This window comes from Carassius auratus, chromosome 1 (genome assembly GCF_003368295.1).
Source record: "Carassius auratus strain Wakin chromosome 1, ASM336829v1, whole genome shotgun sequence".
NCBI lineage: Eukaryota > Metazoa > Chordata > Actinopteri > Cypriniformes > Cyprinidae > Carassius > Carassius auratus.
Window position 1 is genome coordinate 14,750,706 of NC_039243.1, and position 14,813 is coordinate 14,765,518.

The 14,813-nt window shown below is 35.7% G+C and overlaps 2 protein-coding genes across 4 annotated transcripts; one reads left to right on the top strand and one right to left on the bottom strand.

Annotated features, from left to right (window-relative positions):
• Window positions 1-552: 552 nt before the first annotated feature.
• On the top strand, window positions 553-5,296 carry LOC113079268 (transmembrane protein 134-like). Of its 3 annotated transcripts, none has more exons than XM_026251597.1 (8): window positions 553-747; window positions 1,416-1,647; window positions 1,728-1,795; window positions 2,489-2,575; window positions 2,702-2,778; window positions 2,986-3,030; window positions 3,293-3,346; window positions 3,505-5,296. In XM_026251597.1, exons 2-8 carry the CDS (start codon window positions 1,450-1,452, stop codon window positions 3,585-3,587), a joined length of 612 nt encoding a protein of 203 aa, XP_026107382.1. In that variant the 5' UTR covers window positions 553-747; window positions 1,416-1,449; the 3' UTR covers window positions 3,588-5,296. The 3 variants fall into 3 exon arrangements, with proteins under 3 accessions (XP_026107382.1, XP_026107441.1, XP_026107317.1); XM_026251532.1 differs by having other exon boundaries at window positions 563-747; window positions 1,406-1,647; XM_026251656.1 differs by lacking the exon at window positions 2,986-3,030 and having other exon boundaries at window positions 562-747; window positions 1,406-1,647.
• On the bottom strand, window positions 4,666-13,644 carry LOC113079184 (interferon regulatory factor 2-like). The gene is made up of 10 exons (XM_026251428.1): window positions 13,597-13,644; window positions 12,799-13,218; window positions 10,521-10,614; window positions 10,107-10,206; window positions 9,711-9,887; window positions 9,547-9,581; window positions 9,348-9,462; window positions 7,464-7,631; window positions 7,269-7,312; window positions 4,666-6,412 (listed from the first exon to the last, which is right to left on the bottom strand). The coding sequence occupies exons 3-10, from the start codon at window positions 10,605-10,607 to the stop codon at window positions 6,083-6,085; spliced, it is 1,056 nt and encodes a 351-aa protein (XP_026107213.1). The 5' UTR covers window positions 10,608-10,614; window positions 12,799-13,218; window positions 13,597-13,644; the 3' UTR covers window positions 4,666-6,082.
• Between the last annotated feature and the right edge of the window lie 1,169 nt (window positions 13,645-14,813).

Below are 14,813 nucleotides of genomic sequence, written 5' to 3' on the forward strand. Positions count from 1 at the left end.
GATAATAATATCTAAATTAATACAGACATAGAACAATTCTGTATAAACCTATACACAACTGACCTACTGACAGATTTTGACTATATAAATGTTTACCTATATATAAACTAAAAAATACAAACTATAGGAATGCTTCACATTATACTGTACATGTGCAAAGAGAAACCTCGTAAGTCAAGCAGCTGACTGGGGAACAGTGCAAGATGATTTGCAGTGCACGAGCATGTAAACATACACACATTACTGAGTCTTTTGGGGGATTTTGTACACATAGCAGTGTGTGAAAAGTGTCTAGTGCGCATAGAGGAGAGTGTGTTACTACAGGTGGTTTGTACAGGCCCACTCATTCAATGAAAATGCATTTTACAATTAGAATTACATAATTTTTTATAATTACTAAATGAATTATAATTTATTATTATTGTAACACAAAATACAGTTAATATCAGCAAAAATCTCAAACTATACATCATCTGTATCAAAATTTTCGTGGATAGTGACTAGGGTAATTACTGGATACTCCAGTCCTCCGGGTGTCGCTGAAGAGACAACCGATAATTTTGTGTGTTTAGACTCGACCCACAAAACAGAAGCAGCTGTTAGCAACAAAGTTTGGGTTGAAGGTTTTCGCCGGCGAGTAAATAATAATTTTAAACGGCTTTATAAACTTTGTGTGCCTTGAAAGTGATCTATGGATCATACCAGACAGTTTTATGAATAACTGACGAGGATCAAGATTAATGGACAGTAAGTAGATGATTCTTCCTTAGTAATGTTGCGCTATTGTTGGTCTTGATAACGGGAGGTTCGACTCTTTCAATTTTAACACAGACTCGTAAAATTAGCAGTAGACATTTTGCCTCAAAATAAAACAACTGTTATTTTCAATGACATGCTATGGTTTTAACTCACATTTTATTATTGTATCATACATAAAATGACGTGTCGCATGTAACGAGCTCTTTTATAATACGCAAGATGTAGATTGTTTTGGGGCGGATGCGAACACTGTTGTTAGGAGCAAGCGGAAGCGCGCGTCAGTCACATGCTTCCTCGGGGCATTACTATGTCACAATCGGGCACTTTTCAGTATTAAACAAACAAATAAATAAACAACTGCAATCATAACAAAATGACAACACTTTCAACAATGCCAAAAACCCTTTTCCTTGTACTTTTACATTTTGAAATGGTCTGTACTTTAGCCACAATCAGCAGCTTTGTTCTAAAGAAGCGAATGTTGTTTGTTCTTCTTTACTAATACTTACAGTTGAGATTAAGTGATTTAGAGAGAAAAAAAATCATTAGTGTATTTTGTAAAGGAATTGTATAGGGCTGTCACTATACTGCATTGTGAGAAGTATAGAGGACAGTGACTAAACTAAGATGTTCATCAACTTTACAGTGTTTATCAGTTAACAGACAGCCAGTATCTGAGGGCCTGTAGCAATGGGGACACCATTCACAATCGATGACGCGTTCGTCCTGGAGGGCGAGGAGGAAGGAGTGATGCCTGGAGAGGATGAGGGGGAATGGAAGGGGAGAGAGAAGGATGGGGGAGAGATGATGTTTGGACCGCTTTCATTTGCCAAAACACAAACTTCTGGACCCGCCGGCACTCCTGAACACAGTAATCTGAAATATCAGGTCAGGCGTTTACACAACTGTCGCTTTCTTTAGTCTTTTACAGGCAAATATGACTAACTTCAGTTTGTGTTCACCCACAGAACCTGGAAAATGAAGATGCTTTAGGTGGCACTGTGAACTCTTCTTTCAATAACTTCTTCAAAATCAGGTTTGAAAATTCTCTTTAAGCAATAAAATTTTATTGCATATTGAATGTAATAATACGAGCAGCATAGTACGAAATGAAGGATGGGTTGCACCCATAAGGGTTTCATTAAGCAGAGTTTAAAATTGGTCCGGATTTAAAAGTTAACTCCCATTTTTGTTTTGGGCGTTTTAATTTAATTCAAGCTATGTTGCAGCACTTCGAGTTAAAACAAATCAGAATTTAAAATCTCCACCTGTGATTTAAGAGCTTCAGATGCAGCTGACCGCAATTGTCATTGATGATGAGTTTGTCAGTGTAATGTACATTTTCAACTGTCATTATTATTATAATTAGCTTTTCTTGTTGACCGATTGAACATCCAGAATAAGAAGTGGTCTGTGAAGCTGACATGTTTTGATCTATGTAGCTGCTGTGATAAAAATCTAATTGTCATTCACTGTAGATATTGTTAGAAATGCTATCTTATAACGTTTTGTTTCTTTTTACACTTAAGGTAATTGTAAATCCTTAGTCCAGCATCTTAATTTGCAGCACATTATTCATTAGAGGACAACAAGTGACCAACTTCCTAATAAACTGGCCATTAAATAGCCAACTAAGAGAAAGTTTAGTTAAAAAATATTTAGCTTTACATTTGATGTACAAGTACTCATCAAATCCCAGTGTCAAGCCATGTGTCTGTCTGTGTTCCAGTGATCCTGCTACTCTGTCCTACTGCAGCTCTCAGTGGTCATTCAGCACACTCAGCTCCGTCACACAGCTGTCTGCCCACTGCTGCGGGTAACAACCCCAACCCCCTTCATTTAGATATTTCTGTAAGATTTTCCCTCTGGTTGGGTACATTTAAAATAGTTTATGATCTTCTTTTCCTTTCCTTGTGCTTTGTTCTGTGTGGATTGTTCCCAGGTGGACGTCTCACCCGCTGGTGAAGAAGAACAGACGAGTTGTTCTTGCCTCATTCCTCCTCTTAATCACTGGAGTTGGTAAGACTCTCATAACTTTTGAGATGTTTTTTTGATCATAACAAGTATTGCTGGTCTCAGGTGGAAGGTGTCTGGGAGCTGCTGTTTCTGTTTGACTTGTAAAGTGCTGTCTTTGTTTACCTTGCTGTCAACTCTTGAGCATGGACAGTAAATTCAAATGCAATTGTCTGCTGTTAAGTTATTGTATTATCTCTCCCTTCCTATCAGCTTTGATCTTTACAGGCATTGTCATACAGTTAAACCCTCACGCAGGTAAGACCTGTCACGTTGGCTGTAAATAACTATGAAACATGAGCAGGATTGCTTTAGAACACAAACCCTTTCATCTAATTATAAGTGGAGCATATCTCTTAATAAATCAGTGCTCTGCATGCCTAAAAAACAAAGACAACACAACCTTCAGACATAATCTAAATGATCATCATAATCATAATCTAAATCAACAGTAGGTTTTATGCTAACGTTTTCCTGTGTTATCACGTAAGCCATGTATTTATACATTTTTTTTTTTTAGGTGTTTCAAGTGCAATTTTCTTTGTTCCTGGATTTCTTCTCTTCATACCTGGTGGTAAGAGTTAATGTGTTTTTAATATATTAGTCAGGTTTGCCATTGTGAATATCAGTAGTGGATTTTGGACCTTAGATAATATAGTTTTATGAATTGTGAAGTTATCTGTGCAGTCGAGAGAAGTTGTTCAACTCTTGCTCTTCCCTTTTTTGTTTCAGTCTATCATGTGATCTATATAAGCTGTGCAGTTCGGGGACGAAGAGGATTCAAGTTCTTTTATTTGCCGTACTTTGAGAAGTAAACCGCTATTCTTCTTCACATCATCCAGATTGGTGGTATTGATTGCCCACCATTTCAAACCACCTAAAATGAAGGGGATGACATACTTGGTTTTCTAAACAATTTCTTAATTTTGGTAAAAGCCAGTCTGTACACAGGTTTAAGTATAACCTCTACAGAAAAATCGAAATGTGATTTTAAGAGTATCAAGTGCAACAATATACAATCTTACTTCAAATGTTAGCACGGACTGTTATAAAGACAGTTCACCCAAAAATGAAAATTTGCTGAAAATGTAATCGCTCTCAGGCCACCCAAGATGGAGCAGATTTGGAGAAATGAAGCATTACATCACTTGCACACCAGTCTATCAATTAATGTCCTGGTATGTGAAAATCGATGTGTTTGTTCTAAACAAATCCATTATTATGGCGTTTCTGGTCAAAATATGAGTCCGTAGTTCATAATCTCCTGTTGTGCTTGATCTGTGCACATTTCTCTCCTGATTCAGTTTTTAACTTAACAGTTGTTTCTGGCTAAAATACAAGTCATCTATCTATAATATTGCTTTCACCAGTGAAGTAGTCTCATCTGAATCGGGTGAGAAATATGTACAGATCATGCACTGAAAGTAAAAAGGGTCAAAACCAGTTCTAAACCAATATGTAGATTTTGAAGTGAGAGGACAACAAGGGATGGGCTTTTTCAGTGTTAGTGTGGATTATAGACTTTTTTTTTTATTTGGCCAAAACGACGGTTTGTTGTGAAAATGCCTTGTTCATGGATTTGTTTATTACAGATAAACAAACATGCAACTTTTTATCTCTCAAGATGTTAATTAATGGACTGTAGTCATGCGGGTTATGTTTTTATCAGCTGTTTGGAGTGGTTCCGACAGCACCCATTCAAGTCAGAAATTTCTCTACATTTGTTCAGAAACTTGTCTACATCCTGGGTGGCTTGTGGAGTGAACGATTTGTTAATTTATTTATTTTTATTTTTGGGTGGACTGTTGCTTTTAAACATCTGTGTATAATGTAGAATTTAAGTCACATCTGATTGAGACTTTTTATATTAGCTGTGCAACAGTGTTTTTTTTTAACTTATCAATTCAGTTAAACATAATTGAGCATCAAAAATAGGCTCATTATAGATGTACAAACTTTATGAATATAGCGCCATTAATGACATGAAATTGTATACCACTAGTTTTGTATAATATAATGGCGCAGCGGATAAGACGCATGCCATTGGTCGGAGAGACCTGGATTCGATTCCACTGTGAGACACCAATGTGTTCCTGAGCAAGACAATTAACCCCTAGTTGCTCCAGAGGCGTGCGACCTCTGACATATATAGCAATTGTAAGTCGCTTTGGATAAAAGCATCAGCTAAATGAATAAATGTAAACAAATGAAATTATAGACAAAACAAATGACGTGAAGAATGAACATCACAAACGGTGAAAACCAAGAATACAATTTATTTAGGCCACTGCATACAGAGTTGTAAAACACTGACCTCACATCCCTCTATTGTAAAATCAAGGTTAGATGCAGCAAAATAAGTGATTTGCTTTTCTACTCCACATTCATCTTTTTGACTATTACCACTACTAACACTTTTAACCACTGTTTATGTACATTATACAACAAATGATTGTTGAAAAGATTTTGTATTGTGTAACTTTTTAATCATTGACACTACAGTAAACCTGTTTTTTATATTTGCTTTTTAATCTCCATGCTTTGTTTGTTCATTATGCAAATTAGTGACTGTTGTATAAAAATATTTTATACAAAACCAATAGCAAAATCTCATTACCTTAAAATAAGAGTGTTTCAGAAAACAAAAGAGAACGGTCTGACAAGTTAATACACGACTCAAATTAGTGCGTCTATTCAAGTATTCATAGCCCTACTAACAAGGAAGAGCTGAACCTTAAGTAAAACTTAAAGTTTCCATACAGACAGTTTAATAATCCAGATTTTTTCCGGAGTGACAAATATCAAATTTGCAAAAACAGTTCATTCAAACATGACAATTTGATGTATAAATGTACTGAAACCTTAATAATTTCTCGCAAAAGTGTGATTTCAATATTGTGCTACAGTACCCTGTAGAAAGACACACAAATTCCCCTTAAAAAATCCCCAGTAACAGTTCGGTTTCATTCTTTGTTTTATAACATCTGCGGTCAACAAGTATGAAATGCCACTCCAATGCAAAATTAATACAAGCGTATTCTCCCAATGCTGCATCATCACTAGCTTACGCTGTCACATCTGTGAGGTAGTTCTACAAGTTACATATTTAATGCAGTTATGAGAAGGAGGTAGAGTGCTGCAAAATATTTCAGATATATATGTATAACGGATTTAGATAGCTTGGAATTCTCCCATTTGGTTTTAAGAGCTGAACAATGGATGATATTTAAGGGAAATCTTCCCCCTGAGAGTACTTGATAAATTCTGAATTATGGGTTGAATAGCAGCGGGTTGTAAATTTCAAGTGACTTCATTGTAGTGTTTTGTGTTTTGCAATAGAGAGGTCCACAGCTTTAGCTATCACACTTGCCTGAGAAGCCAGGCTGCTGGTGAGATCTGGTGAGGGGGCAGGGCTTGAGGGTCGCACGGCTGTGACTTTTTGCAAATTCGATGGGCAGGCGAACCATGGAGGAGTGTTGTAAGCAATTAGGGGCGAGTCCTCTCTGCTGCTGGTCACTTTGAAATTGAGTTTTGTTGATGTGAAAAATGTGTTTGGCGAGGATTGAGCTGAAGATGGGATCCTTAACACAGAATTACACGATGATCTTTGTGAAGCTTTTAAGGACAAGTCCTGGGGAAGCTGTAGGGGGAAGTTTATAACAGTCTTAGCACAATAAAAAAAAAAAAATACAATTAAAATCCCAAATTGGCTGCGGCTTGACAATGAAATGTCTATGAAAACTACTGTTCAATGGTTTGAGGTCATTACGTTGTGCTCATCAACACTGCATTTATTTTAACAAAATACAGTAAAACAATAACATTGTGAAATCTTATTACAATTTTATAAGTTTAATATATAATTTCTGTGATGGCAAAGCTGAACTTTCATCAGCCATGACACATGATGATTTAGAAATCATTGCAATATCCTGAGTTGGTTCTCATATGCTTCATATTTTTTTGTAAACTTTGATACATGTTATTCAGGATTCTTTTAAATAGAAAGTGCCTGTACAGTCACTTGTGATCAACTTAATGCATCCTTGTTTAATTAAATGAAAGTATTCATGTTTGGTCACACTTTAGTTTGGGGACCAATTCTCATTATTAGCTATGACCTTTGCTCAAACTCCTAACCTGCTGCTTATTAATAGTTAGAATGATTATTGTTTAGGTATGGGGTTTGATTAAAGGATCTAAAATATGGTCATGCAGAAAAGGCATTAACATGGTTTAGAAGTACTAATAAACAGCTAATATTGTAGTAATATGCATGCTTCTATGCAAGTAGTTAAAAGTGAAAATATTTCTATAACTATATCATACTGACACCAAACTTTTAAATTGTAGTGCATTTGCTATAACTGACTGTCACCAAGCACACAATTTCATAAGATATAAGAGCCTAAATTATATACAAAAATACGAAAGGGAAGATTTTAAAAGGAAGTTATCCTTTTCTTGGAATGTTTTTTACCAATTTACATCCGTACCTGTGCTAAGTCTTCCTCGCTGTTTGTGCTCTCTGTGTCACTCTCTGTGGAGGCAAAATAGAAAATAGAGAATCTGTGTTTGTGGCCAACAATAACATAATACTGTAATAGTAGCAGTAATATGTAGTTTATCATTCCTGTGGTGAATACAAAAAGACAGTAGAATTGAATGCAAAAAAAATAAAAATAACCTACCACTGTAGGATGAAACATGGGAGTCTTGGAGAGGCAGACACGTATCAGTGGAGCTAATCGCAGGTTCTTCATTTTCCGTTGCCACCTCAACAACTGCACACACATCAGGTAATTCAGCTACAGCCATCTCCCTCCATGATGACACAGGCACAGTGGAGCTCTCCGGCTCTGTTGATGAATAAGCATGTATGATTTAGAGACATTAACTATTCTACTAAAACACATTTTCATAATTTGGGCTAATGTATGTTAGATGTAGTGTTAAAGCCCCTTCATGGCATACCAATCAATATGCAATAAATTACTGAAGAAGTATTTGGATACGTAAATGGATAGTTCATCCAAAAATGAAAAATCGGTCATCGTTTAGTCATCATCCAGCTGTTTCAAACCTGTATGAGTTTGTTTCGACTACTGAACATAAAAGAAGATATTCTGTGAATAAAACCAAGATAATGTGAAGAACCAAACAGTTGTTGGTGCTAACTATCTTCTAGGGATGTAACGGTATGAAAATTTCTTACTACGATTATAGTGACCAAAATTATCATGATTATCAGTATTATCACGGTAGTATTATATTATTTTATGTTATAAAAAGTACCAAGACAAATCACTTCAAGTTTTATATTTAAAATACAACAAACAACAAATAAAAATACTTTGTTTGTATAATCACTAAAACAATAACATTAACAATGATGTCCGGATTTAAAATGACAACTTTGACTGACCACAGTTTAACAGCATGTTGAGATTTTTGATGTAAATGTTCAAATAAAGCTTTGAAAAAGTTTAATAAAAAGGTAAACATCGCATTTCAGCCTTTAAAGAAAATGTATTAGTCAAAATGATAATTGATTAATAAATGATTATATGCATTTTATCTGCTACATGAATAATTCTAGTATCCACATAAGCTTTGTTTTTTGGAATGTTTTTCATCAACCCATCAAAATTTACAGCAGGGCACGCCAATTCTGTCTGTTTTTGGCTAGACAGAAACTGCAGGGGCTGAATGTAAATATAAGTATCTGTAAATCCACTTTATGACAGCAGGTGGCGTTTATGGGAAAGCTGATTTACAGCAGTTTCCCGTAACCTCCATGAACAAAGCAGAATTGCGATGAAGAACACTTCCTGCAGGTATTACATGAAGCTAAAATGAAAACAAAATGCCAGTGAATCATTTCTGAAAACAATCAGAACCTTCAGAGGTACATTTTTATAATTAAATCATTTATATATTCATTTGTATAATTCTCTTAGCACTCTTTTAAAACCTCCCAGCTTTTCCACTCAAAACGAAACTACTCTGCGTGCTGTGCGCACGTGATGCTGTTACTGAAACTGTGCTTTTAGTATTTATCAGTTGTTCAAATCATGGTAATTTAATACGGTTTTAATGATAATTAGAAGATGAAACGGTAATACTAACCGTGGGGAATTTTATCATGATTTATCGTCAAACAAGTAATCGTTACATCTCTACTATCTTCCTTAGTACGGAAAAATTACTGTGGAAGTCAATTGGGACAGGAAAATGTATGGTTACCAATATACGTTAAAATATATTATTTTTTCTTCTTTTACAAGACACAAAAGGATTGTAAAAATTTGAGAGTAAATGATGACAATTTATTTTTGGGCAAACTATCCCTTTAAGCTTAAGTAAAATGTATGAATAATGAATGTTATAAAATGTGAAACCATTTGGCATTTACATTTAAATCTAGAGATCTGTTTTAGCAAAACATATCTGAAAAATAAGTTTGCTTTTACATGAAAACAACACTGAGAACAGATTATTAATTTTTGAATACCACTTTTTAATAAAATTTTTTTACTGCAATAAGGGAATGTGTGCGTGTCTTGGTTATTTACCAGCAAATAGCACAGTGCTGTCTGGTGTAGTATCTTCCATAAAGTTCTCTCCACTTTGTTCTTTTGTCATTTTATATTTTCTGGGAATGCCAGTTTTCCGTTTCTGAAAAACCCTCTAAGGAATCAAACATAGGTGTGAGATTATTTGCTATAGTAAGAAATGTTCACTGGTGTTTGTGTGTACAGTCATGCATCCTACTTTTGCTCTTTGCTCCAGGTCCATCTTTTTCTTTCCTGAAAAAGACAACATGCATTATAATTTCATCATTAGAATTTCTACACCAAAATACGAGAAAAAAATGCTATGGAATGACATGGGATTTTATTTCAATAGTACTGTGTTTCGTTAATGACTGACATTACCTTTCTTTACAGTTTTTTCATATAAGGAAAGCATTCTGTAAATCCTGAAGGCATTGTTTCCTTTCTTCATGCTTTTATCTTTCACTTCCTCAATGTCTGGTAGAGAATTCATAGCACAGCGGAAATTTGCTTTCCATGTCTTAGGGTCTGGTTTGTCAATACCTGGGCGATACTTTCCTGTTTGAAATATAATTGGTTAACAACTGAATCAAAATCTTGTACAACAAAATGCAGTCAAAAAACCAGTAGAACCAACACAATAATCACCCTAGAAATATGTTCAAAGCTTTATGTAAACGAAGAATAGACTCCAATACATAGTGGATATATTGCAGAAATGCAATCATTCAACTTAAAGCCACATTCTTTATACAAGAGACAATGGACAACAGCTACCTGTGTGAATGGCCCAGTTCATAAATAAAGGTGCATCCTTTTCCAAATCCCATCCATGTCTGGCTGCATGCATCCATGGTATCTGAAACATCTTTTTCTCCTGTTAATGGAAACATTTTGGTAGTGTACTATTACCCAATTCATGTTCCAAAAGTTGAGTAACATGTCAAGCACGATCAAAATTACAAGATTATTTTCAGTTATTGGTAAAGACAATTTACACAATTTACATATTCAGACTTAACTTATACAGATATAAAGTTCTGTACCATGCATATGACATGAAAAATAAGAACTTCTTCCCATGGCTTATTCATTCATTCCTTTTTATTAGTAAATCGTGGCTAGATGAGGGAAGCAGTTAAATATTATACTTAAATGAATTAGAATTTAATGGCATATTTCTACTCTTACTTCACTGATCCAGTGAAGACCTTGAATTTGCCCACTCTCAATCTGTTGCTCCAACCAGGGGCGCATTCTCATTCTGTCCACTGGCATCTTGACGCTGAATAAAATCAAATACAGGGAGGATATTCAGTATCACATTGAAAACGTATTATGTGGTAAAAAAATAAACAGCAAAACAAATACATTGCATTTCTATTTATATTCTGAACATACACACATACATGTAAATCAGAGCTTCACTTACTCTGCACTTATATGTATATAAAACACTATGGACTGGTTTCACAGACAGGGCTTAGACTAAACCAGGATCAGGCCATAGTTCAATTAGGACATTTAAGTAATTTTTCATAAACATGCATTATAAAACACATTACTGGTGTGCATCTTGAGACAAAACAAAGGCACTGATATATTTTATGATCAATCAGTTCAAGTTTCTTTCAGTTGATACAGCTCATCCTTACATTTTAGTCTGGGACTAGGTTTAAGCCTTGTCTGTGAAACCGGGGGTATATTCTTGCACTTCTGGTTAGATGCTTACGACATTTCATTAGCTCTGTACATGTACTCTGCAAAATGAAATTAAAGTTGAATCTAATCTAATCTAAAAATTAAGAAATACAGCAAGAAACATTTTTCAGATTTGCAGGACTGATAACATTTGGGTTAGTGCATGTGCAGTGCTCAGTAGCAATGTGCTGAGTAAAAACCACAGTGCTTTTTGCACGAGCACATTTGAGTAAGGCTGCATGTCTAGCAAGTGTTTTACAATGGGCACTGTAAGAGTTTGCAGGGGCCAGACTCAGTAGTATTTATATACATATGTGCATCGACACTCAGTCTGACAGAGGAACTGTTCACTGTGATGTCACGCCGCCTTCAGATCCTAACATTCAATAAATTCTGAATGTTCTTACTTGCTTTTTGTGTGAGTGTTTTGCTCCGTTTAATAATTATGAATGGATCCGTATATCTATATAAAGTCAGGTTAAGGCAACTAGTATAGTGGTTTGTTGGCATCTCTGTGTTGTCATGTTTGGTATTGCAGTTCGACTTGTAGTTATCTATTTATGTATAGAACAGCTGGAGTGCTGACGTCCTGCAGAGTTTCGCTCCAACCCTGAAAAAATAAACCTCATCTGCCTGCAGCCTTATGCTGGGTACACACCAAAAGATTTTTTACATCTTATAAGATTTTCAAAATGTGATAGACCACAAACATGAGGATAAAAAATCCTAGATTTAACCGTTTTACTCCTATAGTGTGTGGTGTGCCATAATGTGACAAAGACATGTTGAATATTTATGATTCGTGGTCGGGGCGGCTTCCCCTATCACTGCTATAGAAGTCATGGCCTTGTGGTCAGAGAGTTTGACTCCTAACCCTAAGGTTGTGGGTTCTAGGCCAGCAATACCACGACTGAGGTGGCCTTGGGGAAGGCACAGAACCCACAACTGCTTCCTGGGCGTTGCAGCCTAAATGGCTGCTCACTGCTCTCTGTGTGTTCACTGGTGTGTGTGTGTGTGCACTTTGGATGGGTTAAATGCAGAGCACGAATTCGGAGTATGGGTCACACTACTTGGCTGTTGTCACATCACTTTGTCACCTTTGACTTTGTCACTTTTAGATAGTGCTCTAGTACAGGGGTGTCAAAGTCAGTTCCTAGAGCCGGAGCCCTGCAGAGTAGACTTCAAATAAGCCTAAAGGACTTGATAAGTTGGTTCAGGATAGTTTAATTCCGGTTGAATCTAAACTCTGCAGGGCTCTGGCCCTCCAGGAATTGAGTTTGACACTCGTGCTCCAGTCTAAATAAATGTAACATTTATTTTTTCCTCACAAAAAAAGAAAGTATATCATCCTCAGTGTTGAACTTGGTAAAATAATTATCTTTATTTAAAACGTAATACTTTTCCTTTTTTTATATACTGGGATAAATCATACCGGGATGTTTGCTAAAATTGTTGGATGTGGCGCCTTCTCTAAAAATTTTCCACCAGCCTCCACTGACAGCGTGCTCTTTTTATGGCTTACCTTTCACTTAAATTCTATAAAAAAAATCTATGAAACCTATTCAGAATAAAAATGACTATTCAGAATGTTACATCAATACATTTAATAAAATAATAAACGATAACAATTTAAGAATAAATTAAAACCGTGACTGACTTACATAACGTGACATATTTGGAGTTTTATTCATGTAAGCATGTTTCAGTATGTATTTATAAACAGATGTATATATTCATACTTCTGCTTTGAAGCCGTTTAGGGATTTACCTGGAGGGGAGGCAGCCGATAAGTCTCTAAAGATCCAGTAGTATCCCTCGATGAGATTTAGTTGAAAATCCTGTCCTGGGACTACGCAGAAAACGTCACCATGTTTTGATTTAGATCTTCTTTCTTCATCTCATGAAGAACAACGCAGTGATTTTTTTCAATGGGGACATTTCTACCGTTCCAGTAACCGAGCCTTTCGTGTTTGATAGAATGACGCAAAAACATCATCAAGAACCAGACCACGGAAGTGAACCAACGGAGCGTTTTAATTGGTCGGCGGAACCATATGGGCGGAACATTTGGAACAACGGGTTCTTTCACTTTCACTTCCGCTTCCACATTACGCCACGACGCCGCCTTCTGGATCTTGACGCCACTACCAGCAAATCGCACCAGCGTTGGGGACATGCGCCACCATCACTGTAATATTATATAATACTATTATTACCAAACAGACAGATTAGGATTGAAACATTCTGTTATTACTGAACTCGGTGAAGTAGGCTTATCGTGTAAACAGACAATAAGAACAATAACAACGAGTGACGTATGTCAGTTAAATGATTTAAATCCTCCCGAAATATAAACGTTTGAATATAGATTTCCAAAAGAAACGTCGTAAATTATATAACTTGATTTTGAGCTAAATTTAGGTGTTGAGTTAACTCTTCTTTTTGTTCCGTGTCTATGCTGATTTCATAATCCCAGAAATGCACAATTATTGTGGGAGTAGCTACTGTGTGTGAGTATTAATTAATTCAAAAACGAATTAAACTAATTAATTAATTAATTCCAAACCTGAATACAGAAGAAAATAATTTGAAGAATCTTTCGGTTGCCATTGACCTTCGTTGTATTGTCCATAATGAATGTCAAAGGGAACTGAAACTGAAACAATATTCAAAATGTCTTCTTCCGTGTTACACAGAAGAGAGAACACACATGATATCAGTGGTCCATCATCCTCATCGGCTTCATCATCGGGCATACAGCATTGATTCTAGTCACTAAACATTTCAATTCATTATTTACATCTGGAAGCCATAGAAGAAAAAACTTTATTCATAAAAAAACAACAACAACGGTATATCATTAATTACATTTTAAGTCTATTTATTGAAATTTGGTAGCCATGGAAAGGACATATTTAGTCATATTATACTATGTTAAATGAATTTAAAGTATTTGTGATTCGATAGAGTGGAGCATGAATTTATATTTACCACTCTTAGAATGTTTGGGTTTGGGGAAGGGTTTTGCAAGGTTATTAACATGTTTTCTAACAACATTTATAGTTATGGAGCATCAGGCTTATACCTACATTTTTTATGTTACCTTTTTTTCTTTGATTTCATGTAATGAGGAAAATATAGAATCCATTCCTGTTAAATTTGAAGTGAAATACTTAGGTTTATTAATCGAAAAAACAACACTTGTCAGGACAGGCATCTTTTCATGACTTTAGATTTGTGTTCATGAAAAATGCGCTAGACTCAGGACTGTGAGTTGCATTAGATTTCGCAAAACGGTGCACTTTGTGCATGCAACAAGGGCATAGATTTACAGAAACAGCATGCTTCTGACACATTGCCCCAAACAGTTAATGCCTTGATCTATTAATTCAGTGTTCTTGCATGTAAACAGTTGATAAATTCAGAAAAAGTAAATTGGATTGACATGAACATCAGGATTAACTGCCCTCTTGTGGTCGTGTTTACCATATTCAGCCCTGTAAGCTGGCAGTGGGCATACTACACAATCAGTGCTTAGTCAGAGACAGTTTTTATAATCATCACAAATCAAATCACATTAGATCTGAAAGGAAAATCTGAAACCCATGGTATTTTAATTTATATCGTGTGATTTTTTTCTCTCCCAAATAACTGGCAATTTTAAAACTGTTTAATGACTGCCTCAGTATTGTGTGACTACACTGCCCATTAGCTTCACATCATCAACCCTCGTATTTTACTACACACACACACACACACCTACTCTGACAGCTGCTAAAAAAA

What these genes read in the sequence shown, in the direction of transcription:
- LOC113079268 (XM_026251597.1), top strand. Translation starts at nt 1,450, where the DNA reads ATGGGGACACCATTCACAATCGATGACGCGTTCGTCCTGGAGGGCGAG. An exon ending in AATAACTTCTTCAAAATCAG is followed by an intron (nt 1,796 to 2,488) that starts GTTTGAAAATTC and finishes TCTGTGTTCCAG; the next exon opens with TGATCCTGCTACTCTGTCCT. An exon ending in CCTCTTAATCACTGGAGTTG is followed by an intron (nt 2,779 to 2,985) that starts GTAAGACTCTCA and finishes CCTTCCTATCAG; the next exon opens with CTTTGATCTTTACAGGCATT.
- LOC113079184 (XM_026251428.1), bottom strand. Translation starts at nt 10,607, where the DNA reads ATGCCAGTGGACAGAATGAGAATGCGCCCCTGGTTGGAGCAACAGATT. An exon ending in GAACTGGGCCATTCACACAG is followed by an intron (nt 9,888 to 10,106) that starts GTAGCTGTTGTC and finishes TATTTCAAACAG; the next exon opens with GAAAGTATCGCCCAGGTATT. An exon ending in CCATGTTTCATCCTACAGTG is followed by an intron (nt 7,313 to 7,463) that starts GTAGGTTATTTT and finishes TTGCCTCCACAG; the next exon opens with AGAGTGACACAGAGAGCACA.